This window comes from Muntiacus reevesi, chromosome 8, assembly GCF_963930625.1.
Source record: "Muntiacus reevesi chromosome 8, mMunRee1.1, whole genome shotgun sequence".
NCBI classification, from domain to species: Eukaryota; Metazoa; Chordata; class Mammalia; order Artiodactyla; family Cervidae; genus Muntiacus; species Muntiacus reevesi.
In genome coordinates, this window is record NC_089256.1 from 70,964,635 (window position 1) to 70,978,124 (window position 13,490).

At 36.7% G+C, this 13,490-nt stretch overlaps 1 protein-coding gene across 5 annotated transcripts in view; it reads right to left on the reverse strand.

The window, feature by feature from the left end:
* Window positions 1-13,490, reverse strand: part of NLGN1 (neuroligin 1) — an 884,133-nt gene that overhangs the window by 695,552 nt on the left and 175,091 nt on the right. For all 5 annotated transcript variants that reach the window (XM_065943135.1, XM_065943138.1, XM_065943137.1 and 2 more), the window contains exon 2: window positions 8,523-9,333. In XM_065943135.1, the coding sequence (XP_065799207.1) occupies window positions 8,523-9,015 (493 nt within the window). In that variant the 5' untranslated portion in view covers window positions 9,016-9,333. The remainder of the gene's footprint in view (window positions 1-8,522; window positions 9,334-13,490) is intronic.

Below are 13,490 nucleotides of genomic sequence, written 5' to 3' on the forward strand. Positions count from 1 at the left end.
TGGCTATGACCAAAAAGACAACTAATAGAAATTGTTGGCAAGGATATTGGGAAAACGGAACTCTTGCCCTCTGTTGGTGAGAATGTCACCTGGTGCAGCCACCATGGAAAACAATGTGGAGGATCCTCAAAAAAAAAAAAGATAAAAATAGAACTACCTTATGATTTAGCAATTCTTCTTCTGGGCATTTATCGGAAGAAGACAAAAACATTAATTCAAAAAGATGTACCCACATGTTCATTACAGCATCACTTACAACAGCCAAGATATGGAGACATCCTATATATCCACTGATAGATAAATCGATAACAGAATACTATTAAGCCACAGAAAATGAACCCTTGCCATTTGAGACAACAGGGATGGGCATTATGCTAAGGGAAGTAAGTCAGTGAAAGACACTCACTTATAAAAGTGGAATTAAAAAATAAAACAGGCAAAAGAATAAAAAGTAAGGTTACAGGTAGAACAGAGGCTGGGGTGAGGCCTTGGTGAAATGGGTGAAGGTGAGGGTCAAAGGTACAAGCTTCCAGTTACAAAATAAGTCACTGGGATGTGAGGTTTGGCAAGGTGACTATAGATGATAATATTGTATTATATGTTTGAAAGTTGCTAAGAGTAAATCTTAAAACTTCTCATCATAAGAAAAAAAATGCTTGTAACTATGTATGGGGATGGCTGCTAACTAGACTTATTGTGTTGATTATTTTCCAGTAAATACAAATATCAAATCATAATGATGTGCACCTGAAACTAATATAATGTTGCATGTCAACCAGGCCTCAGTAGAGAAAGGGAGAATGCCATGTGAAAATACAGGGAGAAGACAGTCATCTACAAGCCGGGGGAAGAGACCCAGAACAGCATCTCCCACACGGCCCTCAGAAAGAACCAACCATGCCAATGTCTTGATCTTAGATTTCCAGGCTTTAAAACTGTTAGACCAAAATTTTCTGCTCTGTAAATCATGCAGTGTGTGGTGTTTTGTTACAGCAACCCTAGCAAAGAAATGACCTTATCTGGAAATACGGTTTAGAAAGTGTAATTAGGATGAAGTCACACTGGATTGGGATGGGTCATAAATCTTATGATTGGTGTCCTTATGAGAAGACCATGTGAAAACACAGAGACACTGGGAGACACCCAGAGAAGACCACATAACAACAGAAGTAGAGACTGGAGCAATACAACCGCAAGCCCAAGAATACCTATGACTTTAGGCCACCAACAGAAGCTGAGAGAGGAGCAGGAAGATTCATTCCCAGAGCTTCTAGAAGTAACCAAGCCTGCCAACTCCTTGATTTTGGACTTCTCAACTCCATAACAGTGAGAGAATAATCTCAGTTTTTTAAAGCCACACAGTTTATGGCAATTTGTTACAGTAGCCCTAGGAATCTAACATAGGAAGTGTTACATAAAGTACCCTGTCCACTTACAAAAGACTCTGTGAAATTATGCTTCCACATCTAGTCCAGAATTTAAAATTATCAAATCCAGAAGGAGATTATGTGATTGTTACTAAGAAATATATGACTGGTGTGATTTCTGAAGCTGATCATTTCCTAAACTACTGAGCACCTACTGTGTTGGCCAAAAAGTTCATTGAGGTTTACCCATAAAATTGTGCAGAAAAACCCAAACAAATGTTTTCACCAACCCAATACCACCATGGAAGGAAAAAGAAGAGGAGGAGAAACATGAAAGGTGAAAAGATATCAACAAAATCTGTAATGGAAAGTAAAATTAAAGCAAAGATTATATCATAATTACGAAGCTAGTAGTATGTTCTATTTGTGAAATCAATATATTAAAACATGTATTATTATACTGGGTAAGAGAAAGGGAAGCCTTTTCTACAGAGGGTTTATTTCCTGGCATAGCTCTTTTTGCTGGTGGCATATCATATGTTTTCAATTTCAATCCAATTTTCTACAAGAAAAAAAAGGTATTTATTCTCCAGAAAAACTGAATTGGTCAACTGTAATAGTCTTTTAATCATCGGCTTCAGTAGATTCTCTGCCTATCAGAAAACAATGGGACAACTGATGCTGTTCTTTTAAAACTTTATAATCCTTTTAGATCTACTTCATTTCAGAGTTTCAGCTTAAAGTGTTTAGCTTTCAGAAGTCTTAAGCACAAGTGTCCAAGGTTTAATTCAAATATGAAGCCATATCTCTGGTTTAATCTTGTTTCACATTCATCTCCAAGTCCCCAACAATCCAGATGCTGTACTTATTCCAATATGCAGTGATTTATCCAACACCAAACTGGCCATTAATTTCATTTTCCATTTGATCCCAGATAAATGGGATTGTTGTTGCTGCTGTTGTAAGGTTTTGTTTGATTCCCTCTGTTCTAAACTTACCTCCTTAAAGGAAATACAGCTGGCCAGATAACAGATTATATATCTTTGGGCAGGATACTTAACTTTCTTGGTCCTCCATTTCTGCATTTATAAAGTGGGAATAAGAATCTCATAGGATTAACTAATAAGGCTAATGTCTAGAACATATAAATAGCTCAACAATGTTAATTCTATCTCCACTTGCCTTAATGTTATGCGTTCAATAATTAAAATACGATCAATAAAAATAGAATCATACCATGATTTCTGCCCATGTACTCATACTCATGGACTCCACCTAGCTACATGCTAATTTAAATTATCTACGTATGTTTTTTTTAATCCAAAACCTCCAACTGTGTACTGGAACCCATCTTTTTCTAAAGATATTATTCTAGAAGTCTATCATCTTTCTCCTATATTTTTAATTGTTCCCTTCCAACTATACACAAATATTTCTCTATTTCTTCCATCTTAACCTACCACAACAAAACAACCTCTATGGTCCCTAATACACCCATTTTTCTGCTCGTTTTTACAGCAAAACTTCTTAAAATTATTATTTATGGTTAGTGATTTCAGATCTTCACCCATTCTCTCTTTGACCCTCTCCAGTCTGTCAGATCCACATAACCTCACAAAAGCTGATTTGGTAGCATTAATCACTCTTGTCTATTTTGATGCATTTTCTTTACGGAGCTTCTAGGACGACAAAAATATCTTGGTTTACTTCTCATCTTCTCATCTCACATGTAATACTTTGTTAGTCTCCATAGTCTTTGCTTCTCTTCTTCCAGACCTCTTCATGTTGGAATGGCCCATGGATGAATCTTTGGTATCATTTGCTTTTGTCTATTTTCATTCAATTCCTTTTATTCTCAGTCTCACAACTTTAAAATTTTACCTTTTATATCACAATTCAGTTTAGTGCAGTCAGTCGTGTCTGACTCTTTGCGACTCCATGGACTGCAGCATGCTAGGTTTCCCTGTCCATCATCAACTCACAGAGCTTGCTCAAACTCAAGTCCATCACCTTAGTGATGCCATCCAACCATCTCATCCTCTGTTGTCCCCTTCTCCTCCCGCCTTAAATCTTTCCCAGCATCAAGGTCTTTTCCAATGAGTTAGTTCTTCATATCAGGTGGCCAGAGTATAAGATTCCCAAATTTGTATCTCCATATATATCTTTCTACTGAATGTCAAACTGGCCCCTTGAAATCTATACATGATGTCTAAGAGTCACCTCAAATTGAACATGTTCAAAAGTAAACATCATCCTTCTATTGTGCCCCCCCAAAAAACTATTCTATATTGCTTTTTTTCCATCTTAATTGATGGCAAATCTATTCTTCTTGGTATTCAGATCACACTCCAGGAATCTTTTCTGATTGTTCACTTTCTTTCACAATCCATAACCAAACGATTAAGAAATATGACTGTAATGTATTAAGACTTCCACTTCTATTGTTACTTGTTTGGTCTGTGCCTAGATCAGACTAATGTCTGATTCAAACTACAACAGCCTCTTATTTGCTCTCCCAGTTTCTCCACACTCTTCTACAATCTACTCTTAATATGTCAGCCAGAATGACCTCTTTAATGTAAAGTCAGATCATTCTGAATATCATTGCTGCTCTCTCTCTATACTCTTTCCAGATTTACCATACTCCCAGTTGTTCCTTAAATACAGGAGGCAGAATCTAATCTTAATGCCTTTGTACTTGCTCTTTGCTGTGTTCTTTCCTCAGATACTTATTTCATTTCCTTCAGGTCTTTGCCCCAAAGAGGACAATACTATTATTTTCATGTTCCACAAGACACTTAAGCCTCCATACTCTGTTAATATCTCATCTTTTTAAACCCTTTAAATTTAGTCATTTATTCCATTTATCATCTACAGTGTGTCCCATACACTAAGATATAAGCTCCAAGAGGATAAAGATGTTTTTGATTTTTATATTTTATTGATGTATTTTGGGGGCTTAGAGTGGTAATCTAACCAGCACAGAGTAAGGACTCAATAAATATTTGTTAAGTGAATAAATAAATTAGATCAAATTGCACAAGCATGAAGAAAGAACATTCTGGAATATAATTCCTCTTTAAAATCCTGAACACACTAACAGCAATAATAGTCATTTAAAATACATATATCATTAGGAAAACACCAGTTTCTATATTCAATAAACCACTAACTAAACCCTAACTTTATGGAAAAGGCTCTTGAATGAATTCAATAGTATCTCAGGCAAAGACTACTGAACAGAGTATGCAAAAGTAAAATATTTATGAAAATCAGGAATAAAATTCTCAAGGAGTCAAGAACTGTACCAGAGCCATATACAGAGATTCTAGCTTTCTATACAATAAAACTGGGCTAAAAAAAATTGTGCAAAAGTGAAAACCAATTCTGCATTCACCTCACAAGAGCTGTACAAATAACAAAGTACTGGAGAATACAAAGCTAAACATCTCTAGGGTATCCGTAAGCCAATTGGTTTCCAGTGGATTCTCTGGGTCCCTTGTTCTTCCTTCTCATGTTTACTACCTAATATTTGACCACATTCCTGTTTTTTGGCAACTCTCACAAGAGAGCAAACTAGAGAAAGCAAAAATGAAACATAAGCAAATTAAAGCTACTCCTGATTGCAGTCAAAAGGACTATGCCGGGATCTTTGGACAGAGAGAAAACACGTGTACTATTTAAAAGTAATCACAAATTAGCCTCCAACTAATAAAAATAAATGAAAAAAAAAAAAAGAAAGTGGTCAAATAGGCGATAGTAAGGGTGAATATCCACATATTTGGAATCAGTGAAAAAATAAAAAATAAAAGTAATCATAGAACCTACTTTCATATTTCTATAGTAAGCACAGTCATATACTTTCTTCATAAAGTTTTGGTGATAAATTGTCAGTCCTCTATGTCCAAATTCCAATTTATATCACATATCGTCTGCCCATGTGGCCAAGTGTTGGCAGTCATCTCATTTTAAGCATTAATCCTTTCTTTCAATTTTGCAAGGATAAAACCCTGAAGAAATATCTAGAGAGTAATTAACATATGGCTAAAACTATCATGGGAAATTTAAAAAGATGGATTAAAGGGTACAACTGGGACCTGTTGTAAATGAGAGGAAGCTGATTGGTAAAAATATGGTTTTTTCTTCACTTGCACAGGAAAAAAATCTTATAAAGACTTTATTTAAAAATCACAGCAAGGCATCTCTTAGAGAAAGAAGATTTCTTCCTCTCATATAGATTAAAGTGTAGAAAATGCTTTGTTCTTTGTAAACTTACTTAAATGTAAATTCTATAGGAAGAGAGAACTTTGTTTCATTCATTACTGACAGTGCCTATAATAGGCAACTAAGGAATATTTTTGAATGAATACAGCATACACAGATTGACACAAGGGTTGGAGTCCATCTGCCTCTGCAGATGACCACACACAATTAAAAAAAAAGAGATGAATAATAAGTCAGAATTTTATTGGTATCTAGATAAAATGCAACACAACTACTCCTATACTTCCTAAATCATCCTTTATGAACTTCCAGAATTTTGTTGAAGAACTCACAGTCTATTTGCAATACATATATTAGTATATGCATACACATGAAATGATTAATATTTTTGAACCAGGAAAACATGATTTCTGGACGTGACCAAAATAGACACTTCATGATAAAAAAGGAAAAAAAAAAGTGAAAGTTTGGGGAAAAAAATTCAACCTCTCTATGTAAAAGACTAGCTCTAAAATTTATTTTCTTTTTTAAAAAAACTATTATCTATAAAAAATTACATTAAAAATTTTTGTTATTTAGATTCTAGAATAATATACAAGTAGCAAATAAGTAGGCACAACTTATTTATTAATAATATAACAAATATCAAAGTAAACCAATTTTTAATAATTCTTTATATAAAAACACTATAGATGTGGACTAAAAACCACACAGACTGATGTAGGTATCTATAGATCTTGTCCTCAGGCTAATTATAAATTAATTCAAAGTTTGCCAAAGTAAATAGCACAGCCTACATACTTCTTTGCCAACTGTCTCATAAAGCAGATGGAACCAACAATCTAAAGGACAATGAAAAATAATTTTTTAACAAATCCGTTTTCTTCTGAAGTTGTATGAGAAGGTCATTTTCTCACTACCTTACCTTTTGATGTCCTTATCATTTTTTTGATTGTACACATTTTTATGTATTATGCTCTATTTATGCATTCTTCAATAGCATCTTTATTTATGACTTTGTGAATCAACATCTTTGTGATAGGAGGCGAAAGTCACTTAGCTAATTACACATGCTTGATAAGCTGCATAATAATAACCACTGCAGTATTGTACATTAGTTGAAAGCATGTAAATTACTGCAGTTATTCTCATTTGGGAAAAAACAAGAGACTTTTTTTTTTTTTTAGTTATTTAAAACATCTTTGTTGCCTCCATATTCACCTTCTTAAGTATACTATTCTTTCAGCCCAAATCATGACATTAATAATGAAGGTTAAATCCCATTCTATGAGTCTAACCAAAGAAATAAGAACAAAAACAAAACAAAACTCCAATTAATGCAAGAACTTCTGATCTGCAATTGAGGACTTGGTTATATGAAGCTTCTTCCAGATAATGCAATCGCAGTAAAAATGAACAGTTTAGACACTCCCCACCCGACATGGATGTTGTAATGAAATCTGACTTGGTCCAACCAGGAGATTAGAAGTGCATACAGAGAGAGAATGTACAGCACTAGAATATTAATATGACTTCTGTATGAAGATTGAAAATTCGGCAAAGTTATAATAAGGTCAAAATAACACTTGGATAATTTACTGCCAGAGAAAATCATACTCTCCTATGAGTGATTTACTGGATGTTATATAAAAACAGAGTGTGGACAAGCTACATTCAGATGCAAGCTTGCAGCTGTCAGTGTCTACATTTGCTCAATCTGGCTAGAGGATGATTTGAAGGTTGATTTAATTGTAGCTTCTGAATCATGTTCTTCCCTATGTTTTAAATTGTTTAACATAAATATAAAAATGTTAAAGCAATTTTAAGACTGTAAATATTTAGTATAAAAAGCTGCAAATCGGTTTTTTTTTTTTTTTTTCTGGAGGAGTGACTGAAAATAGGAAGACTGTCTGGGAAAATATATCATTACTTAATAATGGTGATTACCCAATAGTTAGAGCAAATTTATCCTTATATTAGAAAGTTCATAGGGTCTTCAGAGAGAATTAAGGATAAACAAACAAAAACTAGGTTTTTGTGACCTGTTTCCTGTAAAAGAAACAGCAATCTATTATCTGTTTAAAAAAAAAAAAAAGGTTCAGAAATCAAAGTTGACCAGCTGGGAAGGCAACATCTTGAGTTACCCTGCCGGCAATGTAATTACCTAAGTATCTTCTCTATACCCAAACTCAAAGCAGAGATTCAAATCCTGCCCATGCTACCAGCACCAACACAAGGCTCCACCAAGGAGCTTTGTCAACGTCTAGTCAGCTAGAGCTCTCCTCAACCACCTTTCTATTCTTTGACAGGCTTCATTAAATTCCAAGTATCACCTAGCCATTCACTTCCAGCATCAGCAAATCATCCTTAGGGAGAATATCTTGTTCCTCCTCTGCAAGCTGTTTCCCCCATTTTTTTATTTCCACTTTTATACATACCTCCTTTTCTACATATTTTCTTGCCGGGTTTTCTGGCACATTCCTTGGATATTCTTTTTACTGAAAAATGAATAGAAGACTAGAAAATAACATGGCGCTCCATCACAGACCGCCGGAACATGCAACACCACTATCTAACTTAATATGCTCCTGCATTTACGGAGTGCGAGAGATCCCCAACTTTGCTGAGTCTGCACATGCAATGGAGAGATGTTGATGCATCTTCTCAGAAGTCATTCGGTAAGAAATGGAAATTAGGAACCCATTTCTACCTAAATATACGTGCTGCAGAGGAAAGAAAAGAAGTAGGCACAGGGAAAAATAAGAACAGATACACTAACACACATAAAGAGAGCAGCATGCACGCATGTAAAATATGTCTACATGCCAACAGGAAAAGCCATGCATGCTATCAGGACATACGAATTAATATCGTTAGAATAGAAAAGAGAATTATAAATATATCTCCCTGTTTTTCCTGTAGTAAACTCACCATCCTCAGTTGGGACGTATATGTTTAAATACAGGCAGTCTTCACTCTGGTCTTGTACATACGATGAAACCACATCCAAGTTATTAGTAAACCACACAGGAAGCATGACTTCCGGCAATCTGCCATCAATGATATTCTGGGGGCAGACAGGAGCAAACTGAGTGGCATTCCTGATGTCTGACCAAGGAGATGGTGGTTCCGGAGGCTGAAAACGATGTTCCCCGGTTGGCGGGGCTGCATATGGAACACCAAGAAACTGAATAACAGGACCCAAAATTTCATTATTGAGTTCTTTCTTGATCCCTCTTATTTTGCCGAAGTTGGTAGTCACCAGTGGGTCTGCATCATCCAATTTTTGTGAGAGCACATGGGCAGCGTGAAGTAAACAGCTTAACACACAAAGAGTCAATGAGGCACCCAACCCCCTGTGTACCAAGCAGGCCATGACTGCTCTCCAAACATAATCTGGCCACGTGCATCCGGGCACTGCCATGGTCCCACATTAGTTGTGTAGTTCTCTGGTTACAGTGAGTCAAAGGTATTTGTATCCGCTTGAGAAAAACCGTATATTGGTAGACTACACCTCTATTTCTTAAAGGCAAGTTTGTCAAGAAAAGCTCAGAAAGCTCTTATTGCAGCCAGTATCTCCATTGATTTCACGTGTATTGAAGTAGCATCTTCAATCATCACTATTTATCAGACCATATCCTATTGACTATTCTGTTTTCCATAGTAGCAATGTGGTGAGAGTGGCCATTGACTGTACATTTCCCGCTTACAAATCAAATCCAGTTAGCTGCAGGTCTATATCCTAGAGAAAATGAAAATAAATAATTAGTACAAACAAGCTAAAATAGACAGAGTGATAACTAGATGTTTTACAAGCTACAGAAATACATTAATAGTGGCTGGAGTCAGGTGAGTTAAATGCTACCACAGGAAAATTATGGTTTGATGTAAGATGACAGGTAAAATAACCGAGTATTAGAATATTGAGAAACTTGCCTCCTGACTTTATACACATTTAAGAGAAAGCAGTTCTTGTCAAAATATACAGTGTCAGGAGCATTTCACAATACAGTTTTTTTTTTTTTAATACTGAAGGCTTATGTTAAATTTTTCCTTTATTGAAGATCTTCAATCATTTTATTGAACCACAGTATTAATCATCAAATATACTAAAAATTAGAACTCAATAGCTGAAAACTTTTTTTAAAAAATATTGGTAGGGAATTAGTGGAATATAAACAAATTTTGTAAGAATGACTGTGTTTATTAAACAAACAAACAAAGTATGGGCCCAATCCCATGTTTTACAGATAAGACAAAAATAATGTTAGAACAAGAAAACCAATGCTAGCGCAACTATAATCATTAAAGTGCAACTAATTCTGAAAGGGACGGGAATACCAGACCACTTGACCTGCCTCTTGAGAAATCTGTATGCAGGTCAGGAAGCAACAGTTAGAACTGGACGTGTAATAACAGTCTGGTTCCAGATAGGAAAAGGAGTACGTCAAGGCTGTATATTGTCACCCTGCTTATTTAACTTATATTCAGAGTACATCATGAGACATGCTGGGCTGGAGGAAGCACAAGCTGGAATAAAGATTGCCGAGAGAGATATCAATAACCTCAGATATGCAGATGACACCACCCTTAAGGCAGAAAGTGAATAAGAACTAAACGGCCTCTTGATGACAGTGAAAGAGGAGAGTGAAAAAGTTGGCTTAAAGCTCAACATTCAGAAAACTAAGATCATGGCATCCAGTCCCATCACTTCATGGCAAATAGATGGGGAAACAGTGGCTGATTTTATTTTGGGGGGCTCCAAAATCACTGCAGATGGTGACTGCAGCCATAAAATTGAAAGACGCTTATGCCTTAGAAGGCCAAGTTATGACCAACTTAGATAGCATATTAAAAAGCAGAGACATTACTTTGCCAATAAAGGTTCATCTAGTCAAGTCTATGGTTTTTCCAGTGGTCATGTATGGATGTGAGAGTTGGACTATAAAGAAAGCTGAGTGCTGAAGAATTGATGCTTTTGAACTGTGGTGTTGAAGACTCTTGAGAGTCCCCTGGACTGCAAAGAGATCCAACCAGTCCATCCTAAAGGAGATCAGTCCTGGGTGTTCATTGGAAGGACTCATGTTGAAGCTGAAACTCCAATACTTTGACCACCTGATGCGAAGAGCTGACTCATTTGAAAAGACCCTGATGCTGGGAAAGATTGAGGGCAGGAGGAGAAGGGGACAACAGAGGATGAGATGGCTGAATGGCATCACCGACTCAATAGACATGGGTTTGGGTGGACTCCGGGAGTTGGTGATGGACAGGGAGGCCTGGCATGCTGCAGTTCATGGGGTCACAAAGAGCTGGACATGACTGAGTGACTGAACTGAACTGAACTGAACCTTGTAAGGTCAGTCTCCTTGCTATTTCTCAAAAGTATACACAAAGTCATTGGCTACAGTTCCATCACCTTTAATTAAGATTCAAGAATTTAAAAGACAAATTACCATTAGACATAACTTGGAAAAGAGACAGAAGTTGGCATCAATATTTTGCAGATTTTTTTAACCATCTAGGTATATATTTTAGGGCTTCCCTGGTGGCTCAGTAGTAAAGAACCCACCAGCCAATGCAGGAGACATAAACTATATATTTTAGATATGAGTAAATTTGCAACAGGAAAAATGAATTTTTGAGTCGAAGTCAATATATTTTAAATTAGAAATGTTCATACTATCTTACAGAGATCAAAGGAACAATACAAAAAATAATGTGGTAATTTAAAAGAACAACCGTACCTAATCATAACATCCTGCATATTGACACTAATCAAACATCTAACACTCTTTACCCAGTCCAACTTAACACACATCAGAATAAAATGGAACATTCGGTGCCACGCATTTCACAGTGTACCTTACATTAACTGCAAAATACCAAACAACTGGGCAAATTTGTCCTTTCTTGTTCAAGCAGCTTTTTAGAGTGCTTAGTTTGAAAACAACGGTGTTGATTTGTATTATAGATGGCTCTATCCTGACATTTTATGGGAAGATTCCTGAAGAAGTGCTGGTCTGGCAGTGAGGCTGCCCTGACTTTGTGTTATTGAAAAGGAGACTGTGAAAACTATATAGGGCAGTGGGAGATTTGATTCAAGCCTGCTGTTCCTTTAGCTCTGAACAATTCATCACAGATGGCAATAAGGAGATAAATGTCTTTCTTCAAGAATATCTCAGTCTGTGTTAATTCGCATACCTTCGCTGTGAAAGCATATTAACATACAAAAGTCAGGCTTAGACCACCCCATTTCTGTGCCAGAACTCCAGCATCTGTTGAATATTTAGCTACACAAACTCGTTTCTGTTGAGTAATGGAAGGTTCACTCTTGCACAGAATTGTGGTGGGCCGCAATTAGGTCTTTTCTGATCACATTTTGGTCTTAAACAACTAGGTCTTTCCTGGTCGCATTCTGGTGTTAAAATGCAGCACTTTTGACAACTAAAGTAGAGAACCTGTGGTGAGGATTTAAAAGGTTTCAACACCATTTTATACAGCCTAATCTTCAATAGTGATTGCTAAATATTCTTTACACACTTACATGCTCATCAATAATAAAAAAGTACTTGTTTGGTTCCTAAGGAAATAACTCATTTTCGTGCTCACAAATACTTAACTGTGTTAAAAGGGCTGCTGCTTCCCACTCATGTGCTACTTTAACACAAATTGTCGAGGATGAGAATTCTGCATGCCATGATAAGTTTTCAAATTCTAATGTTTAGCTTTTTAGGTTACAAAAACATCCCATTATACATGGGCTGATCTGTACAGAGAATTATACTATGAACCCTAAATAGTTTTCAGACGTCACTGTTATAATAACAACAGTTGCCCAAGTGCAGTGTACAAATATAGCTAGTTTAAATAACTGAAAATTTAAACGTGTGTGTTTTAGTTGCTCACTCATGTGCAACTATTTGCGTCCACATGGACTGTGTAGCCAGCCAGGCTCCTCTGTCCATGGGATTCTCCAGGCAAGAATACTGGAGTAGGTAGCCATTCCTTTCTCCAGGGGATCTTCCTGACCCAGGAAAGGAACCCGGGTCTCCTGCATTGCAGGCAGATTCTTTACTGCCTGAGCCACCAGAGAAGCCGTGTGTGTGTGTGTGTGTGTGTGTGTGTGTGTGTGTGTGTGTGTGTGTGTGTGTGTGTGTGTGTGTGTGTGTGTGTGTGTGTGTGTGTGTGTGTGTGTGTGTGTGTGTGTGTGTATGCGCGCGCGCGCGTGCACATGCGCCAAAATATAGACTCTCAAATTTGTTGTTAGGAGATTTTTCCTATTTATTGGCGTTTCCTTGGTATATGCCAAACCCTTAGCTTTTAAACCTTTACACCTCACTTACAACAACCCTATAAACTAGGTTCAACAGTTACTCCCTTTTTACTCACAAGGTATTGAGACTTAAAGAGGTTAAGTGCCTTGGCCCTGGTTCTCAGCTAATCAATAGCAGATCCAGGAGTCCACTGGCATCTAATTTAAAGGCCACCCTCTTGATCATTGCACTAGATACAGTCTCTAACTTCACAATTAACACTTTTTAAAAAATTGATCCTAGTGCCTTTAAAATTGAATTGTAAAAGTGTTTTATGTTCCTTCGGAAGATAGACTCTAGGTAAATTCTCTGACAATTTCATAGAAACAGAAATTTAAATGCTTACCCTGCTCTTATTGGAACTTTGGATTTTGTTCTTTTTTTTAATGACTTTTTAAAAAATTATTTAACCAGAGGATAATCACTTTACAGTACTGTGCTGGTTCGCCACTCATCAACATGAATCGGTCACAGGCAGACATGTGTTCCTCCCATCCTGAACCCCCTCCCGCTTTCCTCCTCACCCTATCCCTATGGGCTGTCCCAGAGCGCTGGCTTTAGGGGCCCTGCTTCATGCGCTCACTTG